The following is a 14808-nucleotide window of genomic DNA, read 5'->3' on the forward strand; positions in this document are numbered from 1 at the left end:
GGAAGAGAAAAGAATTAATTCTTGTGTGGATAGCAAATGCAAATAGTGTGGTTCCTAGCATTCCAGATTGCCAACTCTTGGTGATCACCTGCTCCATTTCACCCAATCACTTCATCTTAAAATTGTGGAGATGTGTCAGGTACTCTGGATCAGGGGGACATAGTTTAACTTAATAAAGCTAGGATCAATGGAAAAAAAACACCAGGTGGAAGGATGCAATGGTTGTCTGGGTTAAAAACCACCTCATGCATGTTTAGAAAAACTAAACATGGGTGAATGATGTAAAGATGTTTTCTAAGTGCAAGGCATTACTTTCATATTCTGCCTAGTATATGTTTAGAATGCCCCAAGGTCATATATTTAAGTTTTCCAGCTTTTTGAGCAGTACATCTTTAAAATCAAAGTCATTTAATGTCAAATGGACAGGTACATGTAGAGTATGTACAGATGCAATGGAAAACTTACTTGCAGTACCATTACAGGCCCATGGTATCAGATGAGCCATGTAGCCTCACTACAGGAAGGATGTGGAACCCATAGAAAGGGTGCAGAGGAGATTTACAAGGATGTTGCTTGGATTGGGGAGCATGCCTTATGAGAATAGTTTGAGTGAACTCAGCCTTTTCTCTTCGGAGCGAAGGAGGATGAGAGGTGACCTGATAGAGGTATACAAGATGATGATAGGCATTGATTGTGTGGATAGTCAGAGGCTTTTTCCCAGGGCCGAAATGGTTGCCACAAGAGGACACAGGTTTAAGGTGCTGGGGAGTAGGTACAGAGGAGATGTCAGGGGTAAGTTTTTCACTCAGAGTGGTGAGTGCGTGGAATGGGCTCCCAGCAACAGTGGTGGAGGCGGATACAATAGGGTCTTTTAAGAGGCCTTTATATAGGTACATGGAGCTTAGTAAAATAGAAGGCTATAGGTAAGCTTAGTAATTTCTGAGGTAGGGACATATTCGACACAACTTTGTGGGCCGAAGGGCCTGTATTGTGCTGTAGGTTTTCAATGTTTCTATATGAACAAAATTCACAAAAAAGACATAAATTAAACAAATTATGCAAGAAAGGATTCCATTAGAACAAAAGGAAGTGTGCTGTGGTGCAAAGTAAAGTTTCAAAGTGGTTCAAACTTTCATTTTATTGTTGAAGTATGCATGTACAATACAACTCTGATAACTGTCATCTCAGATGGCAATGAAATACAGAAAGACCATGGGAGTTTCATGAAAGAAAAGAGATCAACTCCCCCCCCCACCCAGCACAAGAAAGAAAAGTAAACTCACAGACCCCAAAATCCCCTATCTGCTCCTCCACAGAAAAAAAACTGTGACAATAACATCAAATCCTAACCCTTCCTCACAGAAAAAAACAGCAACAATGACAATCCTCGACCCCCTCACCCATAGAAAAAAAACAGTGACAAAGGGGTTGGTAGTCACAGTTTTGGGTTACTGAGCTATTGCTTAGAATTGTGTATTTTAGTCTAAGAACCAAATGGTTGAAGAGAACTGACTGCTTTTGAACCTGGTAGTATGAGACATCAGGCTTTGATGCATTCTGCCCAATAGTCAATGGATAGAATATTTTGGGTCAAATATTTGCACACATGCCTATAACCTGGGAAACTTTCAGCTGGTTATTGGGATATCTGTGTTCCATCTTTTATGTATCCCAACCTCAGTGTGTCACGGGCAGTCATAGCAATGACTTCCACACAACAAGATCCCAGACATAATCAAAGAGGTAAAAGATCACCTACTGGTCAGAGGATTAGATTGAGAGATGAATATTGGTCATGGTTCAAGGAGAATATCCCATTTTCAAATTTGGGTTTTGAGCATCCTCGATCCCATCTATTGAACTCACAATATATAGCAATTCTGTGTTGTGTTTAGCTACTGAAATTCATTTCTATTGCAACAAAGCGAAGAAAAAACACAGAGGTAGGAATCCTGAAGCATAAACCATTGAAAGTTAAACATCCTTTTAAAATCTTTTTTCCTAACACCCATTATTCTCAGAGTCAACTAAACATATAATTCTTGCATTATTCTAATAACTATTTTCCTTTTCAGGTCTGGAGCTCCCATTTATGATGATGCCCCATCCACTTATTCCTGTTAGTCTACCTCCGGCTTCAGTTACCATGGCAATGACCCAAATGAACCACCTTACCACTATCGCTAACATGGCAGCTGCAGCACAAGTACAAAGTCCCCCTTCCAGAATGGAAACTTCAGTTATTAAGGTAAATTCACCCTATTTTGTGAACAGTCTCATTGCTTGGAATGTTGATGTTCTGTTTTGCAGTAATGTTTCAAACAGTGTTGGTAAGAATTCAGCAGTATCTTATCAAAGGCTGGTATGTTTATGAGATATCCAAGCTAACAGCAAACAATGTAGGTGCTGTGATTTTTATGAGCTGTTTAAATCATTATTAAGGATATATTTTTCATCATTCATCTATTTCTGAAAAGCTGAATATTGGATGCCAGTAAATATTTTTACCTCTGACACATTTCTTTGGCTATGTCAAACAAAAATGTGAATATCTACCCTTGGATATTTGAGGAATATTGTCACTGTGGTGTGTTCGTGCGTTGTCTCACTAGCTGAGCTCTTTGTACCATGAAGACCTGACAGTTCACCTACATGGTGTATATGTGTATGCTTATTTCATTTGAGGTGCAAGTTCCACAGAGAGAGTGAGGTCAGCTGGCAAATTTTCCCTGTCTTGGCTGCAACTCCTGTTTCAATGTTCAGGCAAGTGAATGTTGGCTGAGGAAAAGGCATAAAAGACGTGCTGGTCTTGGCCCTTCATTTCTCTTCTCCTTCTTGGGAGAATCATCACAAATATCACTTACCACTCTCTGCAACTACTCTAATCATTCCCTATCTTAGCAGGGATGGAAGGACCACAGAAGCCTGTGCGAATGTTTTTATATTAGAAAGAAAACTGAAAGTAAAGATAAACAAAATTTGAATATCAAGTTAGTAGATTTTTTTTTTAAAGTACTGGAAATAACTCTTTGGGGAACATCTGTGGAGAAGAGAAAGTGAATTAATGTTTTGGGTCAATGACCTTTCATCAAATTTAGTGATAATGAATGATATCATTTTACAAGATGTAATGAAAATGATATTTTATCACCCTACTCTTTCTTCACACCAAAATGTCTGGGAATGTTTCTGCACTGTTATGAATGCTACATAAATTCAGTTATTTTTGTTGTAACACCATTGACTAGATTATTTAGCATCTTTAAAGACTGAGATTTTACTTTGTGCGTATTTTCCATGGACTTTTCTGGCTCATCAAGTCCCTGCTAGCTCACATGACAATCCTATTCCATGCTAAATCTCCCTGTAAGCCATGACCTCTCTCTCAGATTCTACCACTCACTCGCATCCCAGAATTAGTTCACTAGTTAACCAGCCAAGCCACACGTCTTCAGGATGCCAGAGGAAACCTGCACAGTCACAGGGCGAACAAGCAACCACACACAGGAAGCATTGCAGGTCCAAGTTGTACCAGGTTATGGAGCTGTGATGCATAGTTGTATCAAATGCAGCAATGTGCCAGCCAGCAGTTGCAATGGACATATAAACCCATTGCAAAATAAATTCAAGGTAAAATATTTTTACCTTTCCATCCCTTTACTCTCACCCCACTCGAAGAGCTCTGTTGCCCTGGAGATTTGGAATGAGCAATAATCTCTTTACTGGCATATATAACTGCCCTCACGCCTCCTTCAGGCATGTATAAAGGTATCCTTTGGTTTCTTTTTAATCATTTTTAACCACTTCTTTAAGGTTGTTATACCTGGGGGTGTTAGTGGGGATAATCTCCCACTACCTATTAAATGCTCCCAATGGTGTGCATCTCAGATAGTCTCTGACAACCAAGTCCAGCTCCTGGCTATCAAGTGTAGCTTAGCTACTAAGCCTGTCAGAACCATTTCTACTGAAAGGAGAAGGGGCAAGGCAGGTCACTGGTGTCTTAAAACCAGTCACTTCGAGCAGATGGGGCTCATCAGCCATGGTTGACAGCTCATCTAGGAGAAGGAAAACTCTGATCTCAAACCTCTGCTGCCTTGGGGCTACACCTATTCATGGGAAAGGCTTTGGGAGCAAACACCAAGGAAAAGCGCAGAGGTGGAGTCTCTAAGGCAGTCCTGTGTTGAGATGAACTCTGACGGACTACTCCTGCAATGCCAGTGATGCCAAACTATATCAGTCTCTGCCGCTCCTTTGGATTCATCAGCTGGGTGGAAAGGGAGAGCCCTCTACATGGATAACAGCTGCTCTCCATATCGTACTGCACTGGATTGCGTATCACGGAGACAACTGGGATGAAACATCCATGGTTGACCTCGACCAATGGAGGGCCTCAGTACCGGGAATGTGCACCTATGAACCACTGTTACTGCATCTTGATAATAGGTGCTGATCCTAGAAAAACTTGAATAAACAGTTGTGGAAGACTTGTAGCAGCTGGTCAGAGGTTTCAGTGTCTGCAGGGTGGTATGGTCACACAACACTTTGCAGTACAGGTGACCCAGGTTCAATTCCCACCACTGACTGTAAAGAGTTTGTACATTCTCCCCGTGACTGTGTGTGCTTTCTCCAGATGCTCCAGTTTCCTTCCACAGTCCAAAGACTTACTGGTTGGTAGGCTAATTGATCATTGTACATTGTCCCATGTTTAGGCTAGGGTTAAATTGGGGATTGCTGGGCAGTCCAGATTTGCTCTGTGCTGTATCTCAGTATATAAAAATATTAGGTTCAGGATTGTCATACTATACTTCATCAGCTGCAAATAACCCTTTATGTCTAATCTCTCCTGAACTTGCCAAGAGAATGTGGTTCTATTTTTAAAAAATGTTTATTATTCATTATACAGTACTGGAGATAAGCATAGACATGAAAAAAAGGTTTGTTTCCAGAAAGGGGCTTTGCTTCATTAAAATGGAATTGAATTTGTCACATGTGACTCACAGATAAGTGAGAAGTATAGCAAACATGTGTTTGCTTGCATTCAAACAGTTGATTTGAACTCTGGTTAAGTGAATCCCCACATCTGAAAACCATAATCAATGATTCTGCTTCAATCCAATCCATACAAAGATGTAAGTACATCAGTTTTGTGTGTGTGTGAAATGAGAACTATGAATTCTGCAGTATTGTATAATGTATGAATTCACAGTGACTAATGATGGGCTTGTTCCATATGTGAGTAAGACCCAGATTTCTCAGAGGAGTTTGTCACTGATGATTTATGAGGCCTTTATTACTTGCAGAGTAAACTGTGTTAATTCATTGTAGGGCAAGACGATAGTGATGCTACACTGCTCCAGGCACAATGAAATATGAAGAGGATTAGTTCAAAAGGATGGGGGTGATTTTTAACCCAAGCTGTTTGGAGGGGAGGCAGGTGGAATGGGAAGTTAACTTGCTTTCCTGTACAGTTAACAAAGTCACATGCCTAAAATTGGCTGCTGCTTTGCTTTCCAAACTGCCTGAACTGAGATTTGAAATGGAGTGGCAGGTATAAATCAAGTCAAAATTGGGTTAGATAATGGGTTACAGACTCTGTGGGTCAGATGGAAAAGGAGAGATCCCTTGATAGTGAACTCTTGTTCTTCTCATATAATCCTAACCCAACCATGTGAAACCAATCCATCCTGTACTTCCATGTTGAAAGACAACGGAATCTCTGCAGGTTGACATACACTTCCATTTCTTTCCTGCCCAAGATGTTCAACAATTGCCATCATCAGATTAACCCAGCTTCAACATTCTTAGGTTAAATGTAACTAAAAACTTAAACCAGTCCAAATCGATAAGTATTATGACTACAAGGACAGGTCACCAGCTGGACAACATGCTATGAGAGACTCACTTCTAACTCTCCGAAGACTTTACACCAGCATAATATTCTGAATATGTTAGAATATTTACCCAGAGTATCATTGGAGATAATGAGTTTATTCTCAATGATATTCAAGACGTTTCACAATTTTGATGACTTATGTAGCCCTGTTAACTGGCATGCACTCCACCTTGCAATGCATTCTTCCTGTATACCAGAGGTGCACCTTGCTGCACTCTGCCCTATCTGCAAACTTTGGTCATACAATATACCATGCTGCTCCAAAGAGAGTTACAAAACTTTGGCTGTGTTTCACTGAAATAGTCAGAGGCACTGGGTACATTGGAAAACCTTCACCTGTAGATTTCTCATTCAAAGCATAGAGAGTCCTTATTAAAAATATTATCCATTCATTCTTCGTCAGCAGGTCTAAATCCTACACAACTGCAATCCAGGAATACCTTTTACAAGCAGTTCAAGTATACAGCTCCCCACTAACTTCTCAAAGCATCTTTTGTGCCATCCTGTATAATCAAGTCTTTAAAAAATCTACTGACAGTTTTCTCTGTGAATAACAGAGTTTCAAAAGCCTAATATTAAGAAATACTAGTCAACTACATAGCTACATTGGAATGGAATTGGTGAAGGAAAGGTCTTTTGAAAAATTTAAAAACATGCCTGTTGACCGCTTTGTAACCCTTGAAAACCTTTATTTTTATCTCCCCTCCGTGTCTTCCCTAAATGGAAATTTACAGTGGTGATTGGAATGGTTTGTAGGAGACGTTTATTGAACCAGTAAAAAGATTGATTGTGTTTTAGCCAAGACTTGGGCAGTTTCAAATGTGGTTCCAGCTTTGATAACCTTAGAGTCACATTGTCATGAAACAACCTTTAGCTTTTGATGGCTATTCTCATTAAAATGAAATGTACACATCAGTATATTACTGCTCATGTAGTATGCAGGGTGACTGAACTAACAGAAAGGTAGTCTTAAGCTAATGCCATCTGTTATGGCAGCTACAAGCACTATTGATTTTGATCGCTATATTCTGGTAAAGAGCTTTGCATGTATTGTCTCTTGGCACTGAGATGCCATCAGAATTGGTAATGAAACATCATATCATGATATGAGTTAGACAGAGGGAGGATATCATGTGGTAAGAGGCTCATTCCCCTTCCCACATCACCTCCTCAAAGCCTTTGGTAAAATACAATTGATACATGAGAAGTGTATTGCTGTACACATTTTACTTGTATGGGAAGGCATAATTCCAATGGCACTTAATTAGCTCAACATGGTGTAACGATTAGTACAATGCCTTACAGTTCAGGTGACCCTGGTTCAATTCCTGCTGCTGCCTGTAAGGGGTTTGTACGTTCTCTCCAGACCGTGTGTGTTTCCTCCGGGTGCTTTGGTTTCCTCCCACATTCCAAAGATGTACCGATTCATAGGTTAATTGGTCATTGTAAATTGTCCCACGATTAGGTTAGGGTTAAACTGGGGGTTGCTGGGCAGCGCGGCTCGAAGGATCAGAAGTGCCTATTCTGCTATCTATTTCAGTAAAATTTAAAAAAATTAAATATTCACTCCTTTCACCATCAGTGTTGAGTAGCTGCCAGTTGTATCATTCTCAAAGATATAAAGCTTCTTTCAACAGCTCTTCCCCAACCCATGACCTACAATATATTAAAGAGACAAAGACACACAAGAATTGCAGTATGTTTTCAGTTCATGCACCAGCCAACATATTGGATATAAGTCTAGGAAATGTTGCCCCCTTAGTGCTCTATGAACTTCTTCACCTGATAGAGTGCAGTATTTAAAGACTTTTATCCCACCATTTTACTGTGAACACTTCCTGACATTTCATGTCTGAGTCAAGATCCACCCCAAGAGCTTTAGCATTGTAATCAAGGCTACCACTGACTTGACTTCAATAAACATTATGATGCGTTGATCCAAATATTTAATCAGAATTTGTATTCACCCTGGCTTGGTATTGTTGGATCAAATTAGGATCAGGTCGGGAATCTTGCTGAAGTGTGCAGTTTCTCATGGACCTGTATAATTTACATGTCATCGCTTATGTTTGCAGGAACGTGTCCCTGACAGTCCTTCACCTGCCCCATCTTTGGAAGATGGTCGCCATCCAGGGAGTCATCCTTCCTCCCACCGGAGCAGCAGCGTATCGAGTTCACCAGCTCGGACAGAGAGCTCTTCCGACAGAGTCCGTGAGTTCCTTCCTGTGAGACTTTCCAAACTAAGCCTAATGTATGGTTAATGGATGCTTTAAATGCTACCTGATTCAATGTGGGCAGAGGTGAAGGAAGGCAAATCCGGTAATACAGAAAAATTGATACAGTTGCAATTATTTCTGGGTGTTTACTTGCTAATTTCCTGTCATTGAACCCCCCTCAATCATTGGTCTGAGTATTGCTAGATGAGGCCAGTGGTTGCAAAATAAACAGCAGGTACTTAGCTGCATAATTATTATACTTCCACAGCTAAATGGTCCTGGTGAAATAGTAGAGCATAGGAGAGCACTGAAGCAGGCCCTTTGGCCCACAAGACTAGTAAATATACATCTAACCAAACAAATCCCTCTGTCCTATCCCTCCATTCTCTGCATATTCAAGATTCAAGGAAAATTTATTATCAATGTGTGCATATTTGTCAGCATATGCAACCCTGGGATTTCTTTTCTTGTGGGCATACTCGATAAATCCAATAACCATAATGGAGTCAATGAAGGGCCACAACCAGGTGGACAACCAGTGTGCAAAAGACAATAAACTCTGCAAATACAAAAGGAAAAATGAGGAATAATTAATAAGTAAATAAATAAATAAATAAATAAGTGATAAATATCAAGAACGTGAGATGAAAAGCCCTTGAAAGTGAGTCCATAGGTTGTGGAAACTGTTCAGTGATGCCTATCTAAGATTCTCTTAAATGTCTTGATCATGTCTGCTTCCACCACCGCTGTGGGCAGTGCATTCCAGGCACATATCACCCTCTGTTTGCCCAGCTCATCTCTTTTAAACTTTCCCCCTCTTACAAGAAATGCATTCCCTCTAGAATTAGACATATTGATCCTGCTGTAAAGATAGCAGCTGTCTACTCAGAGTACGCCCGCCATAATCTTACAAATTTCAATTGGGTTTCACCTCAGCCTCCGTTACTTTAAAAAAAATAATCCTGGCTTGGCCATTGTCTCTTTATAGCACATAGCCTTTAATCCAGGTTTATGTTAGAATGCTGTTTCTGGACCACTGTTCGGCATTCAATTATTGTTCCACAAACGTTGATGAGCAAGCTTAGTCCTTGGGTCTAAATACACCACCGTGCAACTGGTTGTTGACTTCCTAACCAACAGACCTCAGATATTCAAGATGCACCTCCCCCTCCCTCTCCCCCTCCCCCTCCCCCAGGCCTGTGTGCTGAGCCCACTGACATACATTTACGTTGTCAAGTTCACTGATGACATGACAGTGGTGGGGCTAATCACCAACAATGATGAGAAGGCCTACAGAGAGGATGTGGAAGAGCTTGAGGCCTGGTATCAAGCAAATAATGTCAACGAGACAAAGGAAAACTTGCACCATTCATTCTTTATATCAGCAGCACAGTAGTGGAAACTACGAGCAGTACATATCTTGCACAATTTGTCGTGGTCCCAGAACACATCGTCCACAGTCAAGAAAGCTCACTAATGCCTCTACTTTCTGAAGAGGCTAAAGAGAGCTGGACAGTGCACATCAATAGTCATGACCTTCTACAGATGCACAGTTGAGAGCATCCTAACATGCTACATCACCATGTGGTATGGAAATTGCACTAAGGCTGTCAAGAGGTAATTAAAACTGCCCAGTGCATCACCAGAACCAACCTACTCACCTTCAAGGATATATACACAGAAAAGTGCCAAATGAAGTCCAACTATATCATCCTGCTCATGGACTGCTTGTACCACTCCCATCAGGGAAGAGGCTAAGCAGCAGGACCACCAGACTCAAAAACAGTTGCTTCCACAAACCATGAGACTGATCAACACCTTCACCCATTAACCCACCCCATCACGCTTCCACCACCACAACTTCATTTCCTGTTGGAATCACCTTTTGTGCAGATATTCATCTACTTTATGTACATATAAACTAATCTTATACATTTTTATTTATTTTGTTTTTACTCTATTTATATGCTACATTGAATCCAGAGTAACAGTCAATTTGTTCCCCTATACATTGGTATACTGAAGAATGACAATAAATAATCTTGAATCCTGGTAAACCTCTTCTGTACCCTCTCCAGTGCTTTGACATTCTTCCTCTAATGTGGTAACAAGACCTGAATGAAAAACTCAAGAACTAAAATTTTATGAAGCTGCATCATAACTACCTGACTTTTAAGCTTATTGCTGACCCTAACGCTAACCTGAACTCAATGCCTCAACTAATAAAGTTGAGTATACCATATAACTTATTTACCACCCTATCATCCTCTGCAGCATGGAGTTATGGATTTGGACACCAATATCCCTAGTATGTTCAGTAATATCTTTGACTTCAAAGCAGAATGCAGAATTTCTTCTTTCACTCCACGACCTGACAAATACAAGCCAATGATGGAAATTGATCTTCTTAAGATAGCCCTGACTTACAAGGTGAACAGTCTTTGAGATCTTATGCTAGCTTGCGACTGGTGCAGGATCTGCGATCTGACTGATTTCAATGAAGATTGACAGACAATGACTGAGGAAGCAAAGGGGAAGGCATGTAGCTTAATTATTGCTGTTTAATGTTATGTTTTTAATTACTTAAGTGAGTTCAGATTTTTTTAGTTATCTAATTTTAATTTTTAATAAGTACATTTTAATTAAAATATGAATTTTAATACATCTTAAGCATCACTGTGTGTCAGAGACATTAGAAGTTATTATAATGCTCTGACAACCTAGCAAAACTGGGGGTTGGCCTATGCTGGCTGATGGAGTTTTCATGCGTGTTTTGAGCTACACTACCATGGCTCAGAGCAATTTGTAGGACTATGGAATAATCTGGAACCATGAGATCAGCCCCCCTAGTTTGGATATGAAGGGCTGGGCAAGAATATCTGTCGGAGCCTGGTTACAGTATCTGGTGTAATCAAAGTTCATCCATGCTTTTAAACACAAAAGAATGCACTTCCTTGCCCTGATTTTGGATAGACACAGTACACTCTATTCATATGGTACAACTGAACTGTAAACAAGATTTCAATGGATGGATTAAGAATGTGGCTGTGTTTTCAGTCGGGGGGGGGTGATCACTGTTTTGTATTAGGAAATAGGAACCCCACTTCTGCTCTCTGTACCAGCAAACTTAGTCCCAACATCAGTTCCAATACAGAATAGAGCATTAACTTCGGACACAGACTGAGATACAGACACACCCTACTGAGATGTGCTGAGCTGAATTAATTCATGGTGTTTCCTGTTTCCTTTTGTCATAGATCATTTTGGCCTTTCAAATTTCTGCCAGCAATAATATTCCCTCACTTATCCATTTTTGCTCACATGCCTATCAGATCTATTCTGATCGTTTTGCTACCTGAGTACACCTGGGCAGTGTGTAATAGTAAATTAAGCTACTAGGAAGCATGTACAGTGTTTGGTATGTGAGAGGAACTGGAGCATCAAGGGAAGAGCAATCACATGGACAGCACTAGGGTCAGGATGGAACCTGGGTCTGTTGAGCGTGAGTCACTGACATTTCTCTCAGTTCCACAGTACCACCCATTACCTAACCACTGCCAACCTTTCAATGATGGGGTTGATCATCTCCTAAGGGATATATCATCCATCACTCCAAATACGGTTGATGAAACTCGTGTAGGATTTACATAGTTTGCTGGCTATTATCTGCTTCCCAATGAGATGGATGGGTTGCACTGTTCGTCTGATTACAGGACCTGTTTCCGCAGTTTGGCATTTTCTAGATTGAAGTCATAGCACGGAACCAGGCTCTTTAGCCCAGCAAATCCATGCTGACCATCAGCTGTACTATTCCTACGTTAGTTCCATTTCTAAAAAATTCTCATCAACTCTTTCCAACTCCCTCCAACTTTTGCAATGTAACCTGCACACTAGGGGCTGTTTACAGCTTCCAATTAACCTACCACTCCACATGTCTTTAGAATCTGGTGTCAGGGAGCATATACAGACACCACTCAAATAAGGGTTGAACCTGGGTCTCTTGGACTCTTAAGTAGCAGCTCTACAAGCTGCACCATTATGCTGTACTCCCATTGTTACCTTATTGTTTAGAAGTGCTAAGATCCTCAGAGAAAGCTTACTGTTTTCTGGAGCTGTCCTAGGCCACTGATTGAATTTCAATAGAGCGTGACTAAAGGGCTATGAGATGATATGAGGTTAGCTTCCAGATAGCTGGCAAATCTGTTGGACAGAAATATCATAGCCCTGGAACAAGCAATAAATTGCTTTGAGCGACGTGTAATAACGAATTAAGCTACCAGCCAGCACATACAGTATTTGGTACGTGGGAGGAACTGGAGCATCCAGGGAAGAGCGATCACAAGGAGAATTGCAAACTTCACATGGACAACATCGGGGATCAGAATTGAACCTGGGTTGTTTTCATTGTCCGTCTTTATTCACAGTGCACTGTGAGCAATTGATTGAAATGTGTGCACAAATCACCTTGGCTGGATTACAGAGCCCAGGAGCATCAGAAATTCACAGTCTGATGAATACCTGATGTCAATCCAATTTTCTTGCATTCCATTTCACCAAGTGATGTCACTATCCTCCAGAGGTTGTGTAGATCTGAAAAGAAGTGTTTAAGTTCGTTCTGGTTTATTAAAATTGTTGTCAGAGCAAATTAGTTTGGGAGTGTACTGATGAAGCTACTTTGTTTGATGCTGTTTGGCTACTTACTGAACATTGTTCGCTTTTACTGACAGCTGTCCATCAGAATGGACTGTCGATTAACCAGACCCTGCTGGGCTTGTCTCCCACTATCCCACCTGGTTCCAAGGAAGGTGATCTTGCCTGTCAGGAAGGAGGACATGAAGCAAAAAGAATACACAGTGAAAAAGGTAAAAACCCATTACATCAAATGTGAGATCCTGCCTTTGTTATGGCTGCTATACCCAGACAAATACTACTGGTGCTCAGCAGGACATGGTTCTTTGTTTACCATAGCTTTGTCCAGGATCCCAGCAACAGTTTTAATGGAGTTATACCTTATGACTCCCCTCACTCTACTTCTCCTGTAGCCTTCACCTTGAAAGGTTCTTATGTATGCTGTTAACCATCAGTCTTAGCTTATTGTATCAAGTTCATAGCCAACTAATGTGCAAATTGAGCAAGTTTCTGAAAGAGAATAACACAGATGATGAATATGTGGGGTGCATAAATCAGCCTGTTCTCTCCTGGAAAAACAGGTCTGGGTTCTGGATTAAGGATAGTCTCACTAACTTCTGTTGCTGCTACTTAACCATGTGGCTTTTCTTCGGGTGTGAACTCAGGCAACAAGTTTGGTCAGGTTATTACTAAATGGACGTAATCACAGTTGTTCTCATGCCACTCATCATTGTCAATACTTATTATTGTCATACTGTGGAAAAACGTTGTTTGATATGCCACCCATTTCAGTACATCAGTGGATTGAAGTAGTACAGGGAGCAGAGTTAACAGGATGTGGAATAAAGTGCAAAAATTTCAAAAAGCACACTGCTGGCTAATAAGGAGCAAGGGTCATAATGAGGTTGATTCTGAGATCAAGAATCCATCTAATCATGCAAGGGGATGATTGAATAGTGTTAAAACACCAGAATGGATGCTGTCCTTCAGCCTGATGGTATGTGCTTTCATGTTTTTGCATCTTCTGCCTGATGGGAGAGGAGAGACGAGAGAATGTGTAGTGCGGATGAAGGCTTTCATTATTTTGGCTACTTTACTGGAGCAGTGAGAGAGGTAGACAGAGTCCATGGAGAACAGGATGGTTTCGGAGATGTGCTGAGCTGTGTCCATAACTCTCTGCAGTTTCTTGCAGTCTCATATTGGGCAATAACACCGATGCTTCTGGATAGGATGTTTTCTATGGTATTGTTATAATAATTGGTGAGGGTCAAAGAGGCATACCAACGTGCGAGGTTTTTGCTGGATTGCCAGCTAATTTGTCTTCTAAGATTCCAGAATGCCTGCCATCAAAGTGCAAATACATTGGCACATGTGATGTGTGGTTCTACATCACTGGAAAAACAGAAGTTAATGCCCTGGGCCTCATACATCTGATTGTCAGGTGCTGCAGGAATGTTTTTTTCGCATATGCATTCCCTCATTTACCTGGATTTTAATGAATGTAAACTGTTGCTTTCCCTTGTATAATCTCTGGATTATCTCTGGGTGCTGCCCCCTCCAGTGTTTACTAATTGGAAGAACAAGCTGAACAAGGACAATTTATCATCATGCCACGCACCTGGCCTAAACTATTTTTTTTTCTTTTAGACTGTATGTTTTTTTTTCCTGAAATTGTAACCGTATCTGTTATTTGTGCTAGGTGCTACCTGTTGTATGCTGTTGGTAATGTGATTTGCATCTTGGCCCTGAAGGAACACTGTTTTGTTTGGCTCTATTCCTGTATGGTTGAATGATAATTAAACTTGTACTTTATCCACCCCAACAGAACTCTGCAACCCTTTTCACTTCATCTCAAAGTAGTGAAAATAACCAAGATATTGCAGTAGAATATAATAAATACTTAAATTATAGCAAGCAAAATAGCTTTGTTCCCTGTTGCTGTGATAGCTTAAATAATTGTATAAACTTGTTAATTTTGTGAGAAAGTTAGCATTAGGCTTGTGCTATGCTCAGATTTGTTTGCACACACTCACAGTGCAAAGAATTTTAAATGTAAAAGTTTGTAAGTTA

The 14808-nt window shown here is 40.6% G+C and overlaps 1 protein-coding gene across 4 annotated transcripts in view; it reads left to right on the forward strand.

Annotated features, from left to right (window-relative positions):
* Positions 1-14808, forward strand: part of LOC140715756 (dachshund homolog 1-like) — a 543203-nt gene that overhangs the window by 413935 nt on the left and 114460 nt on the right. For all 4 annotated transcript variants that reach the window (XM_073028130.1, XM_073028146.1, XM_073028138.1 and 1 more), the window contains 3 exons: positions 2076-2248; positions 7969-8104; positions 12837-12971. In XM_073028130.1, the coding sequence (XP_072884231.1) occupies positions 2076-2248; positions 7969-8104; positions 12837-12971 (444 nt within the window). The remainder of the gene's footprint in view (positions 1-2075; positions 2249-7968; positions 8105-12836; positions 12972-14808) is intronic.

This window comes from Hemitrygon akajei, chromosome 2 (genome assembly GCF_048418815.1).
Source record: "Hemitrygon akajei chromosome 2, sHemAka1.3, whole genome shotgun sequence".
Taxonomy (NCBI): Eukaryota; Metazoa; Chordata; class Chondrichthyes; order Myliobatiformes; family Dasyatidae; genus Hemitrygon; species Hemitrygon akajei.